The following is a 27,837-nucleotide window of genomic DNA, read 5'->3' on the forward strand; positions in this document are numbered from 1 at the left end:
TCGGGCCGATCAAAGCCCTTGTGATTGGATTTGGTAGACGGAAACTGAAAGAAGTCCGTCATATATATATATATATATATATATATGTGTGTGTGTGTGTGTGTGTGTGTGTGTGTGTGTGTGTGTGTGTGTGTGTGTGTGTGTGTGTGTGTGTGTGTGTGTGTTTCCTTTAAGCTATTAATGTCCTTTCGTTGTATAATTCAGGTTATTCTTACCATTTCTGCAAACGATATCGACGTTTATTGTTATCGTATACACACGTTCAAAGATATACTCGCATATGTACATATGTAAGGACCTCGCTTGGCCCTGCTTGTTCTTCGAAACTGAAACCACTCATTTATTGCATGTCAAGCAGTTCTCAAATCTTTTTGTCTTTGCATCAGCACAATGGAGGAAGGCTCCCTTAATTAATTCATCTGAAGATTAACCAGTTATTTAACAGGACTGATAGTTGTGGCTTCGAAGCTGGAGATAGTATTCATTGTATTTTCGATAAATAGTGTCCGACGCCAGAACCTATTTTCAATGTGGCTAGACTCCACTCATGGATGCTAGAAACCCTTCAAATAGCTAAAGTTCCAGTGACCAAAGTCAAAGCCATAGCTGACCTGACTTCATCGTGGACCACCACCTTGTCGCTTTGTGTTCCTATGTATGTATCCTAGTTTCACTAGGTGTTCATAAGCCGTACTTTTAGAAACGTTCAGCTCTTCTGCAAGTCCTCTAGTCGTGAAATTTGAGTTTTCTTCGATTTTTGCTTACAAAATACCTTCATCCAATTTTGAAGGTCTTCCACTGGGACAGTCATCTTCTATGCTAAACACTCCAGCTTCAAATTTTGCAAACTACCTTCGAACAATTGATTCACTTACAGCATCATCACCATAAACTTCACAAATGTTTTTGGAAGTTTTTGCGACATTTTCTCCTTTTTTCAAAACAAAAACACATTATAACGCGAATATGAAATTTTTGGTTATCCATTTCAAATGTTAATAAAGGGTAACCGGAATGAAAGATAAATCTATTTCTACTCAGGAAGAAAGAGGAGATGCACTGCCACTTCAAGCAACGCCAAAGTTTTCACTGTCTTAAGTTTCAGGTGTTTTCAATGAAGCATTAAAAGATTTAGCTTTAAAAACATCCAGAACTTTCCGGGAAACCTAATATTTAATTGTTTGTTCAATATTTATGCAGTTAATTAAGGTGGCGAGCTAGCAGAGTCGTTACCGTGACGACAAAAATGCTTAGCGGCATTTCTTCCGATTTTACATTCTTAGTTCAAATATCGCCGGAGTCCGCTTTGTCTTTCATCATTTCGGGGTAATAAAATAAGCACTAGTTGAGGACTAGGATTGATGTAATCAATTTATCCCTTCCCTCGAAATTGCTGGTTTTGTGGTATTTAAATGAAATAGCATGTTTTTCGATGACTATTGTTTCTAGTCAGAATCGCGACTTCTCACTGTCAACCGAGAAATGAAGACTCTACAATTAATAAATAGGGACAGACACGTTGTATTGAAAGAATTGTCCATTGGATTCCGTAAAATGCTTGAAGAGATCAGTGCTTCATGAAAGCGTTATATTTCTGGCTGCCTATCTGTAATGTTTGCACTGTCTGAACTCCACTAAAAACATTTTTAGGACCGGGAGATTGTGTTAAAATGGGTGGTGTCTTAGAACTACCACCCACATAAAACACAAGAAAGTGATTGTGTTATACTCTAGCAGGAGTAATGGAGAGGTTGAATTCGAAATTCAGAACCCGCTCTTCTTTGTAATGGAGACTTATTGTCTGGAAATAACAATGATTTTAGTGGCGTCGACGTCACTGGAGCAGTAGAAACCAGGCCATTTCTGAGTTGGTTTGCTGGAAAAGGAGGATGGAACGATAGAGCAAGGAAGGTGGGTAAATCGATGGAGTAGAATACAGGATATAGAGTAAAGAAAGATTTAAAAACTAAAACAAATAAATAGAGAACTCGATGAGAGACAGTTAAGCATTTCGATGGCAGAGAGCATGCTTGAGAGAGAGGCGTATGATACGTTTAAGGAATCGCTTAAGGATCTGGTGACGTATTGGGAGCGAGACTGAATCGTCGCAAACTGACGAACAAACAAAAATCTCGGAAACGACTTGACGTGATATTATCACGTCAAGTAAACCGATAATCAGGTCAGCGTTAGAAAGTGCGGGATCTAATGAAAGAATTGTTAGCGGGGACTTCTACTCTACAAAAGCTGAAGATTGAAGTTTTGTGCTTCGCATAGTACGTCGGTTGGAAGTGGCGAATGCGTACATCGCTTCCGTCATCTACTACCGCCTGACCGTCGGCCCTTTCCCTACTTCGTGACTTATCAAGCTGGAGCGCTTGCTCTTCCAATGACCGTGGAAGAGATTTGTTTCGCTCGTCAGACGATTCATTTGCTGTCAACAACCGCAGAGTGGAGAACTGGGCATGCCGTAGCTAATGCTGCGCAGACAGGCACTGAGGTTGCGACATCTCCAGTGTTTTCTTAACGATGAGCGGGTGTGGTCGCCGTTTGTCAGACAGGATTTTCTGCAGCTTGTCTCATTGACGAAGTTATAGTCCTGGATCAAGCGTAAAACCAAAAAGGGTGCATACCACCTGGTGTGTCGGCAAACGCTCACAGCTTTCTGCCAGTCGGGCACGCGGTAGGTGGAAGTTCTGCTATCGAGTTCTATAGGGGATTAGTAGCGGGCAAGAAAGGCGTCGTCCTCGTGGAAACTATAGATAATTTCCAGAAATCTCTGGCCTGGCAGTGCTTCCGGGGAGCTCTGCCGGTTCGAGCCAAGTTTTTCAGACACAGAAGAGCTGTCAGACGGACTTGTCCCAGGTGGTCTCAGGACGATGAAACCGTTCTGCATGCACTCGTCCAGTATCCGAAAATTACAAACTTGTGGAGCTTTGTCGAAGAGCTGTTAACGCGCGTAGGACGGATCCGGTTATCAGCCGAGTCCATCTAAAAGTGGACTGACACATTACTATAAAATAAAGAACTGTCCTCGTGTAATAGTAACCCTAGTGCGTCGTGTGAACACTTTAGTTTCTTTCCCCCACTTCGTTAAATTATGTATCCAACACCAGGATATAAAACAGTTGAACACTGGGGTCGATGTAATCGATTTACCCTCTCTCCGAACTTGCTGGTCTTGTGCAAAAATTTGAAATCATTATTATTATTACTATCATTATTATTATCATCATCATCATTATCATCATCATCATCATAATTACTAATCATTATCATTAACGTCAGTATAGTTTATGGTTTAATAGATACTAAGAGTGTCTCTTCTCACATCACATACATTACGTATACGTTGAAAGACAAATGTAATAGAGAATTATTCAAGAATAACAAACTCTTTGTAAATATGATGTAACGATATGTATTGACTCTCTAATACATCTACATTCTGGACCAATGGTTCTCAACTGGCGTCCATATGACCACTGAGGTTCCCTATACGATTGGAGGAAGGGGCTCCACGGAAGCAAAATAGCAAATTGGCGATCGATCCACGGTAGTGTTTTAGAAGTCCATGAAATAAATTTTGCTTTAGTTGAATTTATTGCAAGAAACAAGTAGCTTTCTTTCTCTGATGCTTTAGATTGTTCAACATGTTTTCGGCCACTAAAATATGTTCTCTCAGAGATTGTTATTGCAAACTTACACAAGGGAATGTGTGATTAAAAAATAGGAACTTTGAAAGAAGTTTCTTTAAAACTAGTTTTTATACATAATGTGGTTATGGGGGTCCACCAGAAAAAATTAATAATCAAATAGGGAAAAGTAGTTGAACCGTTGTTCTATATGGTATCGACATCCACAAATAAGTCGTTGATGTATTTACAGATGCGATTATTCGTCATTTTCATTATACTGTTATATACTATAGAGTGTTTTCATTATACTGTTATATACTATAGAGTGTATCCTTTAAGTTTTAGGTGTGATAGACAGATATAAATGTCTTGTCCGTTGTCATCATGGACAGATATATCCATATAGAGAAGTTATATACAAGCATAAAAAATCTATTGCAATTAATAAATAATCGCTAACAAAAATAATCTACGAAAATTAAGTGCTCATTTAATTACATTTCTTTAAACTCCATTATGCAAGATTGTATTATGTAATTGGCTAAAGCAATCCTTAACAGCAACATATTAATAATAGAAGCGGAAAAGCCTGAATTCCCACATATAATTCTCACTTTACGTTCTAACTACACACAATTAAAAGATGAACTATACGTGAAATATTTTGTTTGTTTGTTGTTTTGCTTTGTTTTTGTTTTTGCTTTTTTTTATTGTTGTTGCTTGTTTTTTTTTTCTTGCATTTCTTCTAAACATGGACAGAAAAATATAAAGACAAAGCATTTATATTTGTCTACTTTATACGGTGTTTGCAAAAGTCTGTAGATATATTCTGCAGTAGATTATAGCATTGATGCAAGGTATTGTCAATGTATCAGTATTTTATAAATGCAATAATGAATACATTTCTTACACGCTATACACTCTCAGTTCAATATCTCTTAATCAAATCACATCGTCGATTTTCTGTGGTAAAACAAGGTTTCCTGTTTCTGGTAGATATATATGAAGTAAAATGGCAGAAACTATACATCCAGTTCCTAATATAATACCTGGAGCCCATGGAATATTCAAACCCTGTAAATGGAAAATAAAGATTTAAATGAAATTGTTAAAATATAAACATCGACCGATAGTAACAGTTCGCGACGACCAACGAGGACTCAAAATAAGACCGGGTCATGGGTAATGAGGGTAAGCGGGATTTAAAAAAGATCACGCTTGCTCTACCCGAGAAAAATTATCTCAGCCACTCGTATCAGACATACGGCCAACGGCAATGCTTAGTGTGTGTATATGTGTGTGTGCTGATGGATGAATGGATATGTCTTTATATATATAGATAGATAGGCAATTCGAATGCAAATACGAATAAGTTTTCATTATTTACATTTTACGGATGTTTGTCTTCATGTTGTTTGTTGCTAACACAACGTTTTGGCTGATGTACCCTCCAGCCTTCATCAGGTGTCTTGGGGAAATTTCGAACCTGGGTTCTCATTCTTAAGGTATTTTTCAATGTTGTTGCTATTGGGTTTTTCCACGTGTAACCTTTTCTTTTTCGAAGCGCCTCCCCTTTTTGGGAGTTCTATTTATTTATTTATTTATTTATTTGTTATTTCTCCGTCTTCTTCCTCTGTTTACACGAACGTTTTTCTACTTTTTCGGACAAAATCTTTTGTAACCTTCGTCCTGTCTTTGTCCTTACATGTTTTTGATTGATATTAGCCCTTGTGGCCAATAAAACGAATTAATTATTATTATTATTATTATTATTATTATTATTATTATTATTATTATTATTATTATTATTATTATTATTCAGGTCACTGAATAATAATATGGGCGTAGTGGTTAAGAGCGCGGGCTACTAACCCCAAGATTCCGAGTTCGATTCTAGGCAGTGACCTGAATAATAATAATAATAATAATAATAATAATAATAATAATAATAATAATAATAATAATAATAATGATAATAATAATAATAATAATAATGATAATAATAATAATAACATCGAAAAATACCTTAGGAATTAGAACCCAGGTTCGAAATTTCCCCAAGATGCCTGATGAAGGCTGGAGGATATATCAGCCGAAACGTTGAGTTAACCACAAACAAGACGAGGACAAATATCCGTCAAATGAAAATAATGTACATAATTGCTCATCTTTTAAATATAGAACTGAATAATTTTTCATCATATGCGGAAGTTTTTAAGTGTGTGTGTGTGTGTGTGTGTGTGTGTGTGTGTGTGTGTGTGTGTGTGTGTGTGTGTGTTCATATACACCTCATACCAGGTATACATGTTATGGGCGTTAGTATGAGGAAATGAAGTTCATGGAAATATTAACCACACATGAAAATTTCTAGCGAAGACTACAATGACACTGCACAAGAGACATTTTTGTTGATAAAGACCGTATCTAACATATGCACTTCATCGATAGCAGTGCTTATAATGGAAAATATTAATAGTTTATAACAAATAAACTGATGGTTCACTTACCAATGGTTTTAAGAAAGGTGATGCCAACCCTACGATTCGAACGGAAATCGTGGCAAAACCAGATCCGGCACTTCTGCATTGAAAATCGAAATAAATCATTAACAAACTTATGGCACTTTGTGTGCGTGTGCGTATGTGTGTGTGTGTGTGTGTGTGTGTGTGTGTGTGTGTGTGTGTGTGTGTGTGTGTTTAAATCACAATAATTCTTTCTTTGAATCTCTCCAGTTTCTTAATATATATATTCAAACACACACACATACACACACACACTCGCACACACACATTTAAATATGTATGTATGTATGTCATTATTAGTGCTAGGTAATTTGACTCTTAGTAATATCACTCTCGGTAATTTGACTGTCAGTCAATTTTACTCGTAATTTTTTTAAAAATATAAAACGCTAAAATTTATTATTATTATTATTATTATTATTATTATTATTATTATTATTATTATTATTATTATTATTATTATTATTATTATTATTATTATTATTATTATTAAGGCGGTGAGCTGGCAGAATCGTTAGTACACCCGACGAAACACTTAGAGGTATTACAGCCGTCGCTATGTTCTGAGTTCAAATTCCGCCGATGTCGACTTCGCCTTTCATCCTTTCGGGGTCGATAAATTAAGTACCAGTGAAACACTGGGGTCGATGTAATTCACTTTCCCCCTCCCCCAAAATTTCAGACCTTATGCCTATTTTAGCCAGGATTGTTTTTGATCTTGATGATGGTTTAGAGAGTAACTCAGTTAACTGAAAGTATCATTTCAATCATCCATTCGGGCGTTTTATCTAAAGTGTTTACAAGTTTACCCGTGATCCATCTCTGCCTCATTCGTTACTTAAATAGGAAATATACATACACCATGCCTCACGTATTAGCAGCATCTGCGGAATGAAGAAACTTGTGGAGGACATGAATTACAAATATGAAGCACAGAAACAAAATGCCGATGGACTTAAGACCTACTGGAAATGCGAAATTAAGTCCTGTAAAGCTTGAGTCCACACCACGATCCACGATGAAGATTATACCACGTTGGTGAATATCATCATAGGTCATATATTTCGAAACCCAAAGGTCGAGAAACCCTAACCCTGAAGGCACAAGCAGCTGCTTCCCAGGAATCTTCTCGTTCATTAATTGCAATTCTTGTGAAAAGCTTGATGATAATAAAATGGCTCACATTGTATAAGTACGCATGCGTGCTGGAGATACAAAAAACAATGTGCAGATGCTGTGTAAAAACGGTCGTTAGCAGTTGTTTGAGAAGAGATATCGGAACTACGTGTTGGTGAATTGATAGTTGTTAAATCATTATACAAGAAGTCAGCAATTATAATAAAACATAACAGTAAGTCGTAATGTAAAGAATTGGCGTCAAGCAAAAGTAAGTGCCCCTCCGATCCCTCAGAGTCGATTTGGCTGTGAGATACCCGATGAATACAAGTTCCTTGATAGTGGCAAACTTTTCTTGTAGTTTGATATTGGTGAAACTGATGTAGACAGATTACTTGTTTGCAACTGATAATGGGCTTGATGACTTAGTAAATGTAAAAGACTGGGCAGGTGATGGAACTTTTAAAATGCACCCCAACTATATTTCATCAGTTGTACACTCTTCATATTCAAGTGGATTCATTCAGTGTTCCATGATTGTTTGCATTACTTCCAAACAAGAATCAAGAAACCTACATCCGCCTTTTTAATAAGCCTAATGAATTATGTCAAGGGATGAACCCTGAAAACGTTACGATGGATTTTGAAAAAGTTCACATTAATAGCTTTTTATCTGTGCTTCCTAGTGCTTCTATCTCATGTTGTCTTTTTCATCTATCTCAAAATGTGTACAGAAAAGTATGTGAATTTGGATTTAAGGAAAGATACCATCATGATTGTGAAGGCGCAATGGCCCAGCGGTTAGGGCAGCGGACTCGCGGTCATAGGATCGCGGTTTCGATCCTCAGACCGAGCGTTGTGAGTGTTTATTGAGCGAAAACACCTAAAGCTCCACGAGGCTCCGGCAGGGGATGGTGGCGAACCCTGCTGTACTCTTTCACCACAACTTTCTCTCACTCTTTCTTCCTGTTTCTGTTGTACCTGTAATTCAAAGGGTCAGCCTTGTCACACTCTGTCACGCTGAATATCCCCTAGAACTACGTTAAGGTTACACGTGTCTGTGGAGTGCTCAGCCACTTGCACGTTAATTTCACGAGCATGCTATTCCGTTGATCGGATCAACTGGAACCCTCGATATCGTAAGGATGGAGTGCCAAAAAAAAAGAAGACTATCATGATAATAAGTTTGGCATTAAAATCAGATGCTTTTTCAGCGCTGGCTTTTCTTCCTCGCGATGATGTGATTGATGGCTTCAGATATTTTGTAGATGACGACGATCTTCCGTAAAAACTTGTGTCTTACTTTAAATTATCGTACATAGGATCCATGCGAGGTAGAGGAATTAGACAACGAAGAACTTCTTTGTTTCCCGTTGATAGTTGGAATGTAAGCTTCAGAACAGAAGCGGATATGCCTCGCACTAATAACCATTTAGCACATATCCGAATCTATGGAAATTAATTACTACATTGAAAAGGGAAAAACACTTGGCACAATTCAGAAAGGTTGAATTTGATAGAGGTGAGATCTGCAAGACTAAAACAAAATATGAAAATAAGATGAATATTTACGAGCAATACTCTTTTACTCTTTTACTTGTTTCAGTCATTTGACTGTGGCCATGCTGGAGCACCGCCTTTAGTCGAGAAAATCGCCCCCAGGACTTATTCTTTGTAAGCCTAGTACTTATTCTATCGGTCACTTTTTGCCGAACCGCTAAGTTACGTGGACGTAAACACACCAGCATCGGTTGTCAAGCGATGATGGTTGGGGGGGGGGGGACAGACACAGACACACAAACACAGATATATATATATATATATATATATACGACGGGCTTCTTTCAGTTTCCGTCTACCAAATCCACTCACAAGGCTTTGGTCGGCCCGAGGCTATAGTAGAAGACACTTGTCCAAGGTGCCACGCAGTGGGACTGAACCCGGAACCATGTGGTTGGTAAGCAAGCTACTTACCACACAGCCACTCCTGTACCTCATAACCTTCATCATTATTGAAGCCTTTAGTAATATTTTTATGTTTTACTGAACTTTTTATTCTATCTTTATTCAAGGTTATATTTTTTTATAATATCATGTATGAAATTACCAGGAGTGAAATTACCAGGAGTGAAATTACCAGGAGTGAAATTACCAGGAGTGAAATTACCAGGTGTCAAATTACTGGTTACCGTCATTATTCCGTTTTATTTGGAGCTGGTTTCAAACCTAGATCTAAGACTCCTTTATTGAAATTTCAGCAACATCAACAAAGTATTTTTGCATGTACGTATGTATATGTGCTGTGTTTGGTGTCAGTGCATGTGCAGATTTGTATGTTCTGCTTTGTGCATGTATTTTCATGCATACAGTTTCAATTCTAGCCATGAGCATATATATAAACGAATAAACACCTGGAAAATTTTACAAATCTTTAGTTCCAGTGATGGCTTAGATCTATATTCTTCGAATTATCTTTATCGTTTCTGGTTTTGAGAAGCGTAATTTCTCTAGATTGGTACTTAGGCAGCGTGCTACATAACCCAGTGTCCCAAATACTAAGTCTGAACTTATAACCTTGGTAAAGTAACTGCACATTTCTCAATAGCTCCGCGTAGATATTTTCTTTTTCACTGATATTTAGCCTTATGTTCACATCCGTTGGGTAGATAGTTTCCACTACTGTACACAGTTTCTGTCTGTCTGTATGTATGTATGTGTGTAAGTATGTATGTTTGTATGTATGTTTTGTTTTATTCTTTGAAGCATTGTAGTTTACCCGATTTTTTTCTACTTGAGTCCATTAGAACAAACCACTACAAATCCTTGTTAGAGTGTCCGAGAAAACGAAGTAAGGGTCTGCTTGCTTGTAATGACAAGGAATTGTATGACATTTAATGATAAAGTCAAACCAAATAGTGATATTTTGAATGCATTTAATGCTAGATTATTATGTAAGTCGGAAAAAGAATTCATCTCTTACAAGTGTCTTCTTCGGTTAAGATATGTCAAAACGTAAATGGTACAGTAGAATTCCCTTTATATAGCCTTGGTCGGACTATATCAACATAACCTTCCTACCAGAAGGAGAAAAGGCCTAACTAGAGAGATTGAGTATTTATAGAGGGAAAAACGAAATAGAAAGAAAGCACCTACCCTCGATTTCATCCCCTTTCAGCACTTACATTCTCCCTATCAACCCTATCTTTTATATGCCCCCTCCATTTCTTTGCATTTCTTTGGCCTTTACTTCAGTTCCATTTTGGGGGGGTTTTTCTCCTTACCCACATCATCCTGATATATCATCCATTTAGCTATTTGCTTATTGATTTATTAATTATTCATCTTTTCTATTTAGTTAGCTTCCCAATTCTCACCACTTAGACCGACCTAGTTTTGCCTTTCCTCTGCCTTATTTAGAACCTTTCCCCTTTCCCCTTCTCGTTCTTGCACACTTGCTCTCTCCCTTTCCCTTAGAAGGACTAACTTCGTAATATTTTAAAGGAAATGCTTATTATAAGTGACTCCTTACCGTATTTCTGTGGGAAATAATTCCGAAATGTAAATCCTATCACCACCAGCAGCACCATTCGATGTAGCACCAGTAAGAACAAACAATACCAAGTAGAGGTATTTCGTTGTCTCGCTTTTCTCTAATAATAATAATAAAAATAATATTAATAATAATAATAATAATAATAATAATAATAATAATAATAATAATAATAATAATAATAATAATAACAATCATTATTATCTCAAATTTTTGCCACAAGGGCAGCTTGGGGGAAGTGGGGATAAATCGATTACATCAACCCCAGTGGTACTTATTTTATCGACCCCGAAAGGATGAAAGGCAAAGTCGACCTCGGCGGAATTTGAACTCAGAACGTAGCGGCGGCTGAAATACCGCTAAGCATTTCACCCACTGTGATAACGATTCTGCGAGCTCGCCGCCTTAATAATAATAATAATAATCTTCTCTGTACAAGGCCTGAAATTTTGGGAGAACGAATAAGTCTGACCAACTGACGATAACCTATCTCCTCGACAGAATCACGATCATTGTCCCCAACACTGAAATGCGAAGGGAACACGACCAACTTATGGGTAGTAAGAATTCTACAGTCTTGATCGACAATCTTACTAGGGATGGCGTCTCGATAAAAATACCGCTTGCTGGCTAACCTTAAAACACATATCTCAATGTTGAGTGAAAATGTCTAATACAAATGTATCAAATGATGGTGTTAATGAGGCTGGAACCAAAAGTGAAACCCTTTCGCCCAGCAGACGCCCCGTGGTTGAGCAGCGCAAGCCGGGTCGTCATCCAGAGACTGCTTGTACACAAAGCCAAAGGTTAAGAAGTTGGGATAATGAAACAAACCAAACCCAGCATAAGAGGGATTCCGACAACGAGTGAAAGCAATCAGAAGGCATCAAGAGGAATATAAAGGAAATTGGAATAGAGCGCCTAGAAGAACTGCTACAAAAGGTTTGCCAGAATAATCACTATGTTGTGCCTTGTTCACTTCCACTGCGTAGATTTGGGGCAAGTGTTTTTTTTTTTTGCTGTATTCCTGGGTCGAGCGATTCCCTTGTGAGCGAATTTGCTTGGTGGAAACTGAGTGGATGCTCGTCACTGTATGTATGTAGGTATGCATGTATGTATGTACATACATCCATACATACATACATATATATATTTATATATACAAGGTGGCGCAAAAGTAAGTTTACAGTTGCTCAACTATATCTTTTGCATTCATATATTAACAGTCTAGTTCTTAATTTCAAAAAATATGAAACTATTATTCTATGGTAATTTAGTTCATTTTAAGATAGAAATTTAAATGTAATAAAATGTTTTAAAAGAAATTTAAAGTGCCTACATGATAACTGTAGACCTACTTTTGGGCCACTCTCTCTACATATATACATATTATATATATATATATATATATATATATATATATATATATGCATATTATCCATATATATATATATATATATACATATATATATATATATATATATATATATATATATATATATATATATATATATATATATATATATATATATATATATATAATATAGATTTAATCAAAAGATTAAATGTGGTACTTAAAATGTTTTTCTTCAAATATATATATATATATATATATATATATATATATAGTTTTAGGGAAAATAACCAATTTTCAAGAACTCATCGATGAAAATCCACTATCACATATAGAAAAATTAATAATTAAAAGCACAATAAATGAGTATAATATAAAGTAAAGTAAATATCATAAGATAAATATAATATATATATATATATATATATATATATATATATATATATATATATATATACATACATACATACATATATATGTGTGTATGTACGTGTGTATATGTATGTGTGCGCGCAAATGCACTCTACCGCTTGTCAACCGGCGGTGGTTTGTTTACATTCCCATAACTTATCGGTTCAGCAAAAGGTCAACGATAGAATAAGTACCACGCTTTATAAAAATTTCTACTGGGGTTGATTTGTCCGAGTAAACTCTTTAAGGAGGTGTCACAGCATGGCCGCTTCCTAATGACTAATATAAGTAAAAAAAAAGTACACAATAAAAGAATATTACCTGCCAGAAGTTTTATCAGCGATGCTGTTATAACACAGACGGCAGAAAATGACTTGAAACATTCCAGAGTTACTTTGTGACCAAATCTAAGAAGAAAAAGCAGTTGTGATACAATCGTATTTTATTATATTTCACTATTAATAAGAGAAACATAAGCGCATCTATGTTCAATTTTCTTGTTATATCTTCTTTCAATTTCTGTTCTCTCATTAAACAAACGTCTAATACAATAGCTCTCTGCCACATTTTGTTTTCTAAAAAGGTACGTGTCTATATTTTCTTTAAAAGAAAATAATTTTCGCAAAAAAGTACTACGTGAATTAGCTTTCACATAAACACTGTATTGGATTGTTGTTTAACTCTTCACAACTCCTGAAGCCATTTTCTGACAGGAGGGGGTGAAATCTTCAAACAGCTAGAGGCTCCAATCGAAACGGGACACGAAATGATCAGGTTGAGAAACGCTGTTATAGATTAGGCCTAACTGAAAACAATCACAGCCACATCATCCAAACAGACCGTGTGAAACCGGGTTTAGCTGCTAGTATATATATATATATATATATATATATATATATATATATATATATATATATATGTTTATGTCTGTGCGCCTTTAGGTTTTTGTTTGTTCCCCTCCCACATTCCAGTCAGTGTTGGTTTGCTTACGCTCCCGTAACGTAACGGCTTGACAAAAAGTAAAAAAGAGACCAATAGAAGAAGTACCAAGCCTTGTTTGTGAGTTCTTTATGGTGCTAAAGAGATTGTTATAAATTTGCTAAACTATCCTCAGTGTTATTTGTATCACACTGGAACATGTCACGTGAGGATATGTATAAGTGCTGTACTGTAAAGAAAGCACGATATACATACATACATTAGTACATATGCACGCACACACACACACACACACACATATATATATATTTATATACAGGGGTTGGACAAAATAATGGAAACCCCTTAAAATTTCAAACTAGGAGGTATGGACTCGTACAAAGTTTGAATTGTTTCCAGAGGAATTTTTATCCATTCTTCAGCTAAAACAGTCTCCAGCTCTTGTAGTGATGATGGTGGAGGATATCGACTCCTTACTTGTTTTTTTCTAAAATGCACCATAAATGTTCAATACTATCGATATCTGAGGACTGTGGTGACCAGATAAAATGTTCAACTTCACTAGAATGTTCTTCGTGCCATTCAGTAACAACTTTAGCTGTGTGAATTGGTGCATTATCATCCTGAAAGATTGCATTTCCCTCTAGAAACAGTTCCGCAACCATAGGATGAATTTGATCAGATAAAATGCTTAAACTGTCTTGACTATTAATTCTGCTATAAAGGAAAACCATTGGGCCGGCGGATTTCTAAGATATAGCCCCCCCCCCCGATCATCGCAAATCATCCATGTTTAACAGTTGGAAGAAGGCAGCCTGGGTCAAATGCTTCTCTGAGCTGTCTCCACACTTATACTCGGCTGGTGGTCGGAAATAAGGTAAAGGATGACAAATTTATTTATACCATGCAAAATGTAATATTTTGAAAAATGTTTGTGCGGTTGCCATGAAAACAGTACGTTTATGGTAAAATTTGCAAATAAGTTTTGGCATTGATATCTCCATAACTCATGGTCAGATTTTACTCAAATTTGTTTTAAATGAAAGATCTTAGGTAGATCTACGACATGTTATTAAATTCATATATTGACTTAGGACAGAGGTTAGATTGATAGTAAAATCAATGTCCTTGCCTGACAACTTCTTGTAAGAAAGTTCACGCAATGTGGAACGCACACGTATTTATACAACGTAACCATTGGCAACTGGTCACTATATTGATATTGCTTCTGTAATAAATGGAAGGAGAAATGATCAGTGAGCAAAAGAGAAAAATAAAGAAAAATGAATGGGTTATTTCCCCTTGGCCTTTAAAGGAAAGTATATGGATTATATCTGGACCCCTTCTAGGGGCCCTAGCCGTCCAATTATAGATTTTTATTAAACTGCAATGAGTCTAGTAACAAACTGGATGTTGGTTTAACATGTATGCAAAGTTATATGAAGATAAAAAAATATCCTTAATGTATCATTCTACGAAATACCAGAATATGTAGTACGCTACAGGGTTCTCACCCTCTGTCCTTTCGTAATAAAACTGTAAGAATCAACAAACTGAATGAATAAAATGTTTGTTTGTTTACGTTCATCGTAATTTGAATTTAATATATATATATTTATACACACACACACACACACACACACACACACACACATATATATATATATATATATATGTGTGTGTGTGTGTGTGTGTGTGTGTGTGTGTGTGTGTGTATAAATATATATATATATATATATTCTTTTGTTTCTTTGTCTGTTCCCAATGCATTCTCAAACGGCTCAACCAAATCAAATCACTCAGAATATTGATAAATTGTTTCGTTTACCTTTTCGCTGAAAAAGCGTATAGACTATTAGTAAAGATTTCCAGGGAACACATTGATGGGTAGACGATATAAACGCTCTCACCAAGAGCCTCCGACATTAGCATAATACCGTTTGCTGATGTCATGTCTACAGCCCTATAAAATCAAAGAAAAGAAATATATTAATTACAAATGAACTACGTTACAAATTCCATCCTACCCACATTTAAAAATAATAGAGTTAATAACACGTTGTTAGTGGCAATTGAACTTCACTTTTTAGGGGCTGTTTTAACGCATGAAAGCATGGAGTAGATATCTATTATTCTCCTGACTAAAGGACAAACAGACTGAAAGAAGCATAAATATACAAACCCATTAATCCACACACACACATACACGCACGCACACACACGCGTGCGCACGCACACACATCGACATACACAAACGCACACACACATACATACACACAACAATACACACAAACACAAGTTCTGTATATTCAATATCTAGAGGAGATGTGGAGGCGCAATGGCCCAGTGGTTAGGGCAGCGGACTCGCGGTCATAGGATCGCGGTTTCGATTCCCAGACCGGGCGTTGTGGGTGTTTATTGAGCGAAAACACCTACAAGCTCCACGAGGCTCTGGCAGGGGATGGTGGAGAACCCTGCTGTACTCTTTCACCACAACTTTTTCTCACTCTTACTTCCTGTTTCTGTTGTGCCTGTAATTCAAAGGGTCAGCCTTGTCACACTCTGTGTCACGCTGAATATCTCCGAGAACAACGTTAAGGGTACACGTGTCTGTGGATTGCTCAGCCACTTGCACGTTAATTTCATGAGTAGGCTGTTCCGTTGATCGGATCGACTGGAACCCTCGACGTCGTCAGCGACGGAGTGCCAACAACAACTATAGAAGATATTTCTTAAACGAAATGCTGGGGGAACCATAATAAACTAATTGACATCATAGCTCTATACTATAGTTATTTTACCACTGCCAAAATTCCTCAGTGTCTTTTGCGATGGACTGAAACAAGGTCAACAATAAGTCGGTGGAACTTACCATACTATAGACATAACGATGGTAACTTTCCTCAGATAGGATGACTTGAAGATGACAAGCAATTTTACTAACAATGGAGCTTCTTTTTCAACTTCTAGTTGTGAATGATCGACAACTGCTTTGACTTTTGCCTCGACATTAGACTCACAGTTTCGGCCGTCGAGATTAGTTTCGTTCACAGGACTAGATGCTTGTTGTGTTGAAGTATCTTTTAAAGCAATATGCCAAACAGTGTCAAAGTCAACTTTGTTTTGTTTAGCTGCTTTTTTGACAATCTTCTCAGCTGTATTTATTTTCGAAGTGGCAATTAACCACCGCACAGATTCCTGCAGGAAACTGCAATCATAGAAAGATAAACGTGATATAATAACTGTGTTGTCAGATGGTATTGAAATTTGTGTGTATGTGCGTGTGCGCGCACGCGCGTACGTGTATGTGTGCACTCATGGTCTCGCTTAGATTAATTTAGATTGTATTGCGTTCGATCATGTCTACTAAAAATATATGTTGTTTGAATGTACATACGTATGAATATATAAAAGTAATAGCTATATTGTACTTATGTTATATACAAGCATTCTTTTTAAGTTTTACGTAGAAGGAGCCATCCTCAGCTGGTCTACAATGCGATTCTTTAATGTATGCAGATTTGTGCCTTCTATTTTCATCAGGCACAACAAATATGACTACTCAGAACAAATTGAGGACTAGTGTGACCTAATGTGAATATAGAGTATAAAAGGTGTGAAGATCAGAAAAGGCGAATACATTGTCAGCTGATCAGCAGGTGAAATAAATTAATAAAAGACTGAACCAGTGCGTGTGTTTATTACCGGCATAATGCCTCTCCCAAGGTTTAATTAGTCTTTTATTAATTTATATAGTCTTTTGTTAAATTATTTCATTGCACTCTTGCAATCTCTTCAGTAACTTGTTTAAATATATATATATATATATATATATATAATCATAAATATATAGGGATTGACAGTAACCTGCTTCTCCAACATACTGAGAATTCAGAAATAGCAGTCAAAGAACTACTGATTTCAAAACTACAAATTATTACTCCAGATTGATAGCGATATTTTTGCTATCAATCTGGAGTAATAATTTGTAGTTTTGAAATCAGTAGTTCTTTGACTGCTATTTCTGAATTCTCAGTATGTTGGAGAAGCAGGTTACTGTCAATCCCTATATATTTATGATTATAAATGTTTTTTACCGAAGAAGGTTTTTCATACTGAGCTACCCGGCAAAATTGTTGATTATTAATTTTATTACTAATTGACGATTCCCTGCCCTGCATATCTATATATATATATATATATATATATAGGAGCACCTCGTCGGTTACGACGACGAGGGTCCCAGCTAATACGATGAACGGAACAGCTTGCTCGTGAAATTAACCTGCAAGTGGCTGAGCACTCCAACAGACACGTGTACCCTTGACGCAGTTGTCAGGGAGATTCAGCGTGACACAGAGTGTAACAAGGCTGGCCTTTTGAAATACAGGTACTACTCATTTTTGCTTGGAGCAACATGAAATAAAGTGTTTTGCTCAAGGACACAACGCGTTGCCGGGAATTGAACTCACGACTTTACGATCATAAGCCGAATGCCCTAACCACTAAGCCAAGCGAGGAAATTTAAATAAAATTTTAAGAAATAACAAGAAGGTCATTGTGTTAAGATATATTCTTCGGATATGGATATGCTATTTTGGAATAATGTCACGTAATTTTGTACAAAAAAGTCTCTTCTTCAGATTAGATTCAGATGATAGAAAACATCAATGAGAAAGATTTAGTGTTGCTCATTCATTTTAATAATTGCGACTTAGAATTTTTTAATTATCCTGTGTAGTATCTAACTTAGTTGAAGACTTGCAATGTGAGAATTTGTTTACGTGTTGAGTGTGTACTCGGGTGTGAGAGCGGAGGAATCGGTTAAAGAAACTTCACATTGTTTAGGTAATTTCTGGAACTTTTCAACCTTACTAATATATGTGACTTCTCTACTGTAAAAAAGCTGAAATTCCCTTGTCATGTTGGCGAATGGTTTGGCTATTTTGAGAACTCTCCAACTTATATCTTAATTTGTGTTAAGCTTTCCCAATTTCCAAATATGGTGTGACAGTTGTGTGAAATTTACCAGTCACTGTACATGAAGGATGTGCTCTAGTTATAAGGCTTTTGTTTAAATTTACTTTCAACCATGCTTATGGATCGTCTATTCTAAACTAGTGGTATGGTCTAAAAGGCATGTTTCATTCCTCCTACATGAACAACCTGAACACAAAATAGGAAAGACAGCTGTAAATCAGAGAATTAAATGCTTTCTCTGGACCTATTCCAGTGCGGTGTGTTGATAGAGCATAAAATGCCATTTCTGAAACCGCTGTTAAAACTGTATTGTGGTATAGAGTTCTCCCCTTCCCCAGTCAGAAATTTTCTTCAAGGAAGATAGACGATAAATTCTCCTACTTAGGTTATTCAAAAAGTTTTATTGGACTACTTATCTATATAACTTAATACTGGATTTTGTTTGTGGAAAGTTTTGTAAATATATATTTGATTTTAAGCCAGGAAAGACATCAGAGAAGTTCTCGTTAGAGGGAGTGCAATTTTAAGACTTAGGTTATTGATAACCGCTATTCACTTTGTAAATGTAGCTAGCATGACCGTCATTACGATATGACACCTCTAAACCTCCCTCTATGTTCAAATCGATGTTGCAACTAGTAATCATATTCGTTAATAGGCCCAATATATACTACGCGAATAATTCGCATATACACATGTTATAGAACCCATACTGCCGTCAAGTGTGTCTGTAGATTCTAATATTTGAAAACCAAATTGATCCCTTTCCACAGGGCAAAGTTTTATTTCATGCTTTATTACTTCGAGGTTCGTTTCATTTGTGCTAAATCATTTCCTTGCAAATTCTAGATTCTTATGTATGTATGTGTATATAATGGCTAGAAACCTGGTTCTTACAAGAAATCCACAATAAAATATCCCGAGAGGGCAGCATTAAATAGGAATAACATGTTCCAACTGTAATCCTTCAACATATAGCCTATGACACCGACAAGACAATTACCAACGCTCCAGACATTCATAAATAAACCAGTCATAATGATACGCTTTTCTTTGGGGTATAATTCACAAACCAAAGTTGTAGAGCTAAGAAGAAATGCCTGAAAAAGAAAATAGTAAAGAAAATTTCTAACGTAAATTGAAAGTGGATAAGATACTGCAACAAGTTCATATAGCTTTCGAGTAGTGAAGACCGTTGGAATTTTAACGTGTTATTTATTCAACACAATCAATGTTATATGCTTAATTAACAATATATTGGATTTCTAGGGTTAACGATTGCTGAGTTTATCGGGTCATTTTCAACAAGTTAGTTGGTTATACGCATATGTCATGGCAACAATGCAGTACGTATCAACAAGACAGTTATTCACCACGTTAACATTCCACCTTGTTGCAAATAAATATCATAGGTTACATGTAATTCGCTGTGGCAAACAAGGTAGAACACTACTATTGTAAATGAGGATTTATATCGGATCAGAAATGTGATATATGTTGTAAGGACATCATCTCTCCAAGCTTATATTTACCTCTCTAATCCATATTACGGTTCGCACATTTTAAAGCTTACTTGTACTTTATACACATCTGTAAAATGATGTCTTAGGTGATGTCTCACTTCTACATACAATGCTATAAGACTCACCATTCAGTGTATTTATAAATGAAGCACAAAGCTTGTAATATAGAAATCTTTACGTATAGCAAAATTCCTCTCTTCCTCCTTCACATTCACACACGCGTACTTTATATATATATATATACAAATTCGTGAGTAAGAATTAGCTATCTCACATCAATTATACATTAGTTAGGGTACATGAATATATATATTTGTCGAAATACGATATTGGTCATTCATATACGGTAACTATGAAGTTTGATTCATAAAACTGTCTAAATGATAGTATGACATTATAACATGTTTTTATAGACAGCACTCATAAACTCATAAACGGTCTTGCTTCATGCTAACACATTTTTTAAATACAAATCTGATACAATTAAGAACACATATATATGTGTGTGTGCACGTGTGTGTGTGTGTGTGTGTGTGTGTGTGTGTGTGTGTGTATGCATATATGTGTGTATGTCACTTTATTTTTGCGCATTTTTCTAGAACAAGGGACCGAGTTTCTATCGAAGAAACAAAAGTTTCATTGGAGTTTAGACAACAAAAATGATTATATGAATGTATGTATGTATGTATGTATGTATGTGTGGGTGTGTGTATGTATGTATGTATGTATGTATGTATGCATGTATGTATGTATGCTTGTATGTATGTATGCATGTATGATTTTTTAAAGTTTTATTCATGTTCTTGAGAGAATCCAAGCCGGTAGCTAAAAAGCGACACGGCTTTTTGAGTTAAGATAGTTCTTAATGTTGGTATATATATCGTTGAGCTGGTATATTGGTTGAACTGTCAATGCATATATCTAGATGTGTGCATTTATTCGCATAAGAATCTCACAAGGAGAATTTTTGGAATGTCTTACAAATCTTTACTGTACCACTAAGAGATTGGATTGGGAGAATCCGCATCAGTTTCTTTTGTTCTTTCTCCGTGAAACCGAGTACTTGTAGGGTTTTGTACAATGTTTTGAATATATTTATGTATGTATGTATGTATGTATGTATGTATGTACGTATGTATGTATGTGTATTATTTTAGACTTTACCTCTCTTAGTATTCCAATGAAAAATCTCATGACTGCAAACAAGAGGTAGAATGGTGAAAATGCACCGAATAAGTTGAAGATTAACAACAAGGCACTGCTTGACACTCGCACAGGTTTTCGTCCAAATCTTTCAATCAAATAAGGTGCTGTCAAACCACCAATCATTTGACCCACGATATAAAATATTTGGGTAGATTCAGCCAATCCTTCATTGTTACAGACCAGATCCCACTGCAAAAACAAACGTGTTTTACAACAACCAGGCAGAATTACGATTTCTCTATATGTATATGTACATTGTATATATATATTTTCTTTTATTCTTTTACATGTGTCTGTCATGTCACTGCAGCCATGCTGGAGCACCGCCTTTAGTAGAATAAATCGACCCCAAGACAATCTTTGTAAGCCTAGTACTCATTCTGTCGGTTCTTTTGCCGAACCACTAGATTACGAGGACGTAAACACACCAACATCGGTTGGCAAAGCGATGGAGGGAGGAAAAACCCAGATACACAGACAGACAGACAGACAGACATACACACACACACATACACACACACACACACACACACACACACACACACACACACATATATATATATATATATATATATATATATATATATATATATGTGTGTGTGTGTATATATATATATATATATATATATATATATATATGTGTGTGTATATATATATATATATATATATATATATATATATATATATATATATATATATACGACGTGCTTCTTTCAGTTTCCGTCTGCCAAATCCACTCACAAGGCTTTGGTCGGTCCGAGCCTAAAGCAGAAGACACTTGCCGAAGGTGCCACGCAGTGGGACTGAACACGGAACCACGTGGCTTGTAAGCAGGCTTCTTACCACACAGCCACTCCTAGATAGATAGATAGATAGATAGATAGATAGATAGATAGATAGATAGATAGATAGATAGATAGATAGATAGTGTATATTCCATCTGTGTATAAAATTTCAAGAAAATCAGTTGAAAACTTTAAAAGTTATGGCAGAAAATAACATTCATATGAGGATTTGCATTGCAATGTCCTATTGAGTTTTGAAAAATCGATGCTGATTGAAAATTATGGATTTTGTTTTTTAGTTTCTGGAAATTCCAAGTGCGTAAGTGACCGTATGGGCATAAGCCCCACACACGTGTCAAGTTTCATCAAGATTGGTTGGATAGTCTTGGAGTAGTTAAAGTAACAAATTCCCAAATTCACACACACACACACACACACACACACACACACACACACACACACACACACACACACATACACACACAACACAGCCACAAGCAGACAGAATTGCCATTTATGTATGTATATATGTGGGGGGGTGTATACTATAGTCACAGGCCCACCAAAGCCTTGTGAGTGGATTTTGTACACGAAGACTGTCGTATATATAAGTATATTTGTGTGTATGTGTCTGTGTTTGTACCCCCATCATCGCTTGACAACCGATGTTGCTGTTTTTACTTCCCCATAAATTAGCCGTTTGGCAAAACATACCGACAGAATAATCACTAGGCTTACAAAGAATAAATCCTGTGGTGGATTTCTTCTACTAAAAGTGGTGCTCCAGCTTTGCCGTAGCCACATGACGAAAACAATAAAAAAAAAACTATACCATTCTAATCCCGAGCAACGTCAGGTATCTCTGCTAGCATTTAAATATAAAACTAAAACTGACTGACCTCTATTCAATTTGCTACAAAGCCATCTCTAACATGTTACATTGTAGTGCCTTGATATGGAAGAATGGAAGAATGTATTGAATAATATATTCTTTGATATTATAACAGACGTGATAAAGGCAACGAGCTAGCAGAATTATTAGCACACTGCGCATAATGCTTTGGGGCATTACGTTCTGAGTTCAAATTTCACCGATGTCGACTTTGCCTTTCATTCTTTCCGGATCCGATAAAATAATACCAGTCAAGAATTCGGTTCGATGTAATCGACTTGCCCCTCCTCTCAAAGCCTGCAAGACCTCCGCCAACATATGAAACCATTATAAAAAGTGAAATAAAGGCAGCGAGCTGGCACAAATTTTGGCTTGCCGGAAAAAATGCTCAGCGGCATTTCTTCCGGCTATACGTTCTGAGTTCAAATTTCGCCGAGGTCGATTTTGCCTTTCACCCTTTCGACATCAATAAAATAAGCACCAGGTGAGCTCTGGTGTCGATGCAATCGACTAGCCAAAAAGTTTCAGGTCTTGTGCCTATAATACAAAAAAAAACTATAAAAGACGTGATAGTCGCAACTGGAAGGCCTTTCATCATAGATTTGCTCAAGCAAAGCTTTATCTAAAAATGCAGGGGCACGTTATTTACATTTAAATAAACTAAATTTATTTATTTATAAACTTAATCTTATATGTATTTTAATAATTGATTTCACTCAATTCACTTTGAAGATTTAACTTCCTCTTGAAAGCCGTGGCGTTCATTCTACTTTTTCAGCTTATATTCTAGAAAGTCCCACTAATTTCTAAACTTGACGTAAAGCTTAAACGAAAACAAATTAATTCCCAAATAAGAAAACATTTTAAATTCAGTTACCTGTGATACTATAGATTTATCAACTGGTGTAGTGTAATAATAGCTATTCAAACAGTCCAGGGTTCGGTTTTCACCTGTAACCTCTCCATTCGTATTGATGATGTCTATGGAGCACTTATCATATATTAGATTGTCTTCTTCATTGATCGATATGTTGTATTTACTGAGCTGAAACTCTGTCAGATTATTACATCTGTATTCAGGTGTGGTGGCTGTAAAATAGGGTTCCTCAACATATAAAACAGTGCTAAGAGTGAGCAAGAATTAGAAGGACTTTTATCAACGGTAAAGCAGTTCAGAAATAATATCGGTATCGATTTTGGTTTCGATAAATTCACAAAAGCAACCTTTAAGAGAAGAAAACCGACAACAACATCAATCCATCTTAGGCTAGATACAACCAAAAAGAGAATGAGATCAAGAATGAACCTATAAATATCTGGGCATTATTGAGGGCGATGATATTCAGCAAGCACAAATGAAGACGACTCGATAGGAGTCCTACAGAAGTGTAAGAATTGTCCTAAAAACTTAATTGAACTCCAGGAACAACTTAGAACCTTATGGCATCTTAGTAGTACCTGTTGTGTAATATGATTTCAATGTCATAAGTTGGAAACTAGCTGACCTACAAAGAATGGAGACAAAAACCAGAAAACTCCAAAGTGCCAATAAAATGCGCTATCAAAAGGCAGATAGAGACCGCCTCTACCTGTTAAGGAAAGGAGGTGAAAGAGGGCTGATCAAACTAGAATTCTCATACAAAACGGTCACAATTCTGCAGAAGTGCTTAAGAAAGACCAATGGATTGGATGATGAGATTTGGGAGAGGAAACGAATCTCAGAAACACAGAAGCTAGGAAATATAGAGCAGAGTTACGTATTACAGAAATAGAAAACGCTAATGAAGATACCTATAACCAACAAAGACAGCCAAAATACATAGATTGAATGCAAAAGCAGGACTTCAAATCTTGAAAGATTGTTGGCAGTAAAAACATCTCCAAGACCAAATCCTTCCTGCACTAAGGAAGCTGATGTAGACTAACCAAAAACTCTTTAATGGCTGCGGAGTTCAGGGTTGAAGGCAGAAACATAATTCATTCTTGCTATTCACGACCGGAGTCTATGAACAAAATCTTATCACAAAAAACAGAACAAACTCCAAGTGCAGAGTTTGTAATGCCCGTAACGAAACAACTGACCACAAAGTATCTGGATATCTAACCTTGGTTCCGTCAGAATATAATGCTAGATGCGACAGAGTTGGCCAATTTGTTCACTGGGCTTTTTGAGAAATCCTCGGTGCTGAATATGCGAAAAGCTGGTATGAATACCAACCTAAGCTAGTAGTTCAAAATGACGGCATTACCATCTTTTGGGACTTAACAGTATATACCGTTCGCACGTTCGATACCAACCGCTCAGATATTTGTTAAAGACACCAAGACCTGACTACTTATTGAAATATCAATACTACCTGACATAAATGTACCTGACATAAATGTACCTGACATAAATGTACCTGACATAAATGTACCTGACAGAGAATATGATAAATTTGCCAAGTATAAAAACCTTCACATGAAAATAAGCAGGATGAGACAAATAGAAACAATACCAGTTATGATTGGAACACGAGAAGTCATAAAAAAACAGTCAGTGGTCTCCTTGAAAAATCCTGGCCAAACTTATCTTATGCGAAATTCAAAAAAATAACATAAAGCCGTACGGTTTACACTCTACGTAATATCTTGTCCTTCCAACTTATAATATCAAAACATTTGGGATTTTCAACCCAACTCCTGAATCTGTCTTGAACAGCAATATTATTCAATAATGCCTATCCCACTGGACTGGCTGTCGCTTGGTATGTATTCAATATCTAACCGATATGAAACGAAATAATAATAATAATAATAATAATAATAATAATAATAATAATAATAATAATAATAATAATAATAATAATAATAAACGGCAAATCCACAAAATTACAGACCGATACCTTGTCTCCCTACAATTTACAAAGCCTTTACTGCAATAATAACGCAGAGAATAAGCAAACATCTGCAAGAAAACAGCCTGTTTCCAGAAGAACAGAAGGGCTCATACGGTTGTAAAGATCAGCTACTGATCAATAATGCCATAGCTGAAGACAGCCGCAGAAAGAAAGAAAGAAAGAAAGAAAGAAAGAAAAAAGCACATGGCCTGGATCGATTACTGAAAGGCTTTTGATAGTATTCCCCTCACATGGCTCCCAGAAACAGTAGCCATGAACAAGGTAGCACCAATAATCATAAAATATATAAGACATTCCATGAATGTCATATATATGTGTGTGTGTGTGTGTGTGTGTGTGTGTGTGTGTGTGTGTGTGTGCGTGTGTGTGTGTGTGTGTGTGTGTGTGCGTATATATATATATATATATATATATATATATATATATATATATATATATATATATAAAATATATAGTTTTTGGGAAAATATTATTATTATTATTATTATTATTATTATTATTATTATATATATATATATATAGTGTACTGTTCCGTGATGGTAAGGTCAAGAAAAAAGTATCTTGTGAGACATAAATATTATTTAATAAACACATATATGTTTAAAGTAACAAACACTGTATATGTTTCATAAAGTATTGTCTGAGATGTTTACATCGCATGAAATTATTAGTAACCCATGAAAATGTAAAAATATATATTGTGTTTATTAAATAGTATATGCACGTATGTATGTGTGTGTATATATATACAGACGCAATCATTATACATACCAAAGTAAACGTAGAAGAAAGTGTTAGTTGACACTAAAAGTATAGGAGCACAAAGCATAATGTATTGAGTGGTGTGGAAATATTTGGAATCTCCCAAAGAAGTCATAATTCCATCAACATCAATCTGGGAAGGCTTCATCTTTGTCTTTTTTGAATTTGTTTATCGTTTTTTCTTTGATTTTTCTTTTCCGTGATTGTTAAATATTATTTTTGAGTAAAAATACAGTGGGTGTCAGAATTGGTAGAACGCCAGAGAAAATGTCACATGATAGCTTACATAATGATTTCATACCATATCAGAACCAGAGAAAATAAAAATAATATTTGTTAATGTGCCTACGGCATCATAATATAAATCCTGAGTAGTCAAACCGATCCATTCAAATGGTCCCTCACGTAAATTCTGGGATTTTTTGAAACGAAATTAATGAATTATTTTTAACAGCGCACCAGTTTTTTTTGGGTTTTTTTTTTTACTTAAATGTAACACAGAGAATTCCAACTGTATTATCATATGCAGATAACAGTTGCAATCTTACACACATGATTACGCTAAATATATATTATCTAAAATCAACATGCAGCAGAATATAATTTCGAAATTAACCTAACTCAGAATTATTTAATTGTTGTTAACTATCTAAAGGAACATGAGCACAATTTTTCATATTTTTTAATAAATATTTGATTAAGAATTTATTTTCTGTATTGATTCAAAGTAAATCCTGGATTTAATTACAGTTCTGATCGGGGGTATATATTGTAGACTGTAGAAAAATAACGTTACATAAATATTAGTGTTAGTTTTTGCTTTACAACAAAAGTTCTCATAAGAAATTCCAGAATAATATTTTGTAAGTGAAGTAATGTTTTAATAATTCTTTGACCTTAATAGTACGAAGCAGAAGTACAGGATGCGTCAAAAAAAGAAGCTTCTCTCAGCTTCACCGTTCTCGGTAAAAGTTCTTCCAATAAACGCACGGACCAAACCATGATGGCATCTAAAGAAAAAAAAGCGATAAAACATTAGCTACATGTAGACACTTTTATGATCTGACTAGCTTTACAAGCGCCACATAATTCATCACATAAAATATGAGTGTCTTTCTGAAAACCACAGCTCTATGATGTAAATATCTTCGGTGCTCAACAAGTACTGGAAAAATTATGCTTTAAAGTGCATTGAAATCATTAGTAGCACTTCCGAGTCAGACTCATTTTTGGTATTGTTGTTGTTGGCACTCCGTCGC

General features: G+C 35.7%; 1 protein-coding gene across 1 annotated transcript; it reads right to left on the reverse strand.

Moving 5' to 3' along the window:
- Positions 1–3,405: 3,405 nt before the first annotated feature.
- On the reverse strand, positions 3,406–27,113 carry LOC106869225 (organic anion transporter 3). The gene is made up of 10 exons (XM_089359626.1): positions 26,588–27,113; positions 23,794–24,005; positions 21,198–21,428; positions 19,408–19,610; positions 16,403–16,738; positions 15,359–15,493; positions 12,913–12,998; positions 10,806–10,926; positions 6,146–6,218; positions 3,406–4,712 (listed from the first exon to the last, which is right to left on the reverse strand). The coding sequence occupies exons 1-10, from the start codon at positions 26,724–26,726 to the stop codon at positions 4,581–4,583; spliced, it is 1,668 nt and encodes a 555-aa protein (XP_089215752.1). The 5' UTR covers positions 26,727–27,113; the 3' UTR covers positions 3,406–4,580.
- Positions 27,114–27,837: the final 724 nt, after the last annotated feature.

The sequence above is a fragment of the Octopus bimaculoides genome, chromosome 11 (assembly GCF_046866305.1).
Source record: "Octopus bimaculoides isolate indiv1 chromosome 11, ASM4686630v1, whole genome shotgun sequence".
NCBI lineage: Eukaryota > Metazoa > Mollusca > Cephalopoda > Octopoda > Octopodidae > Octopus > Octopus bimaculoides.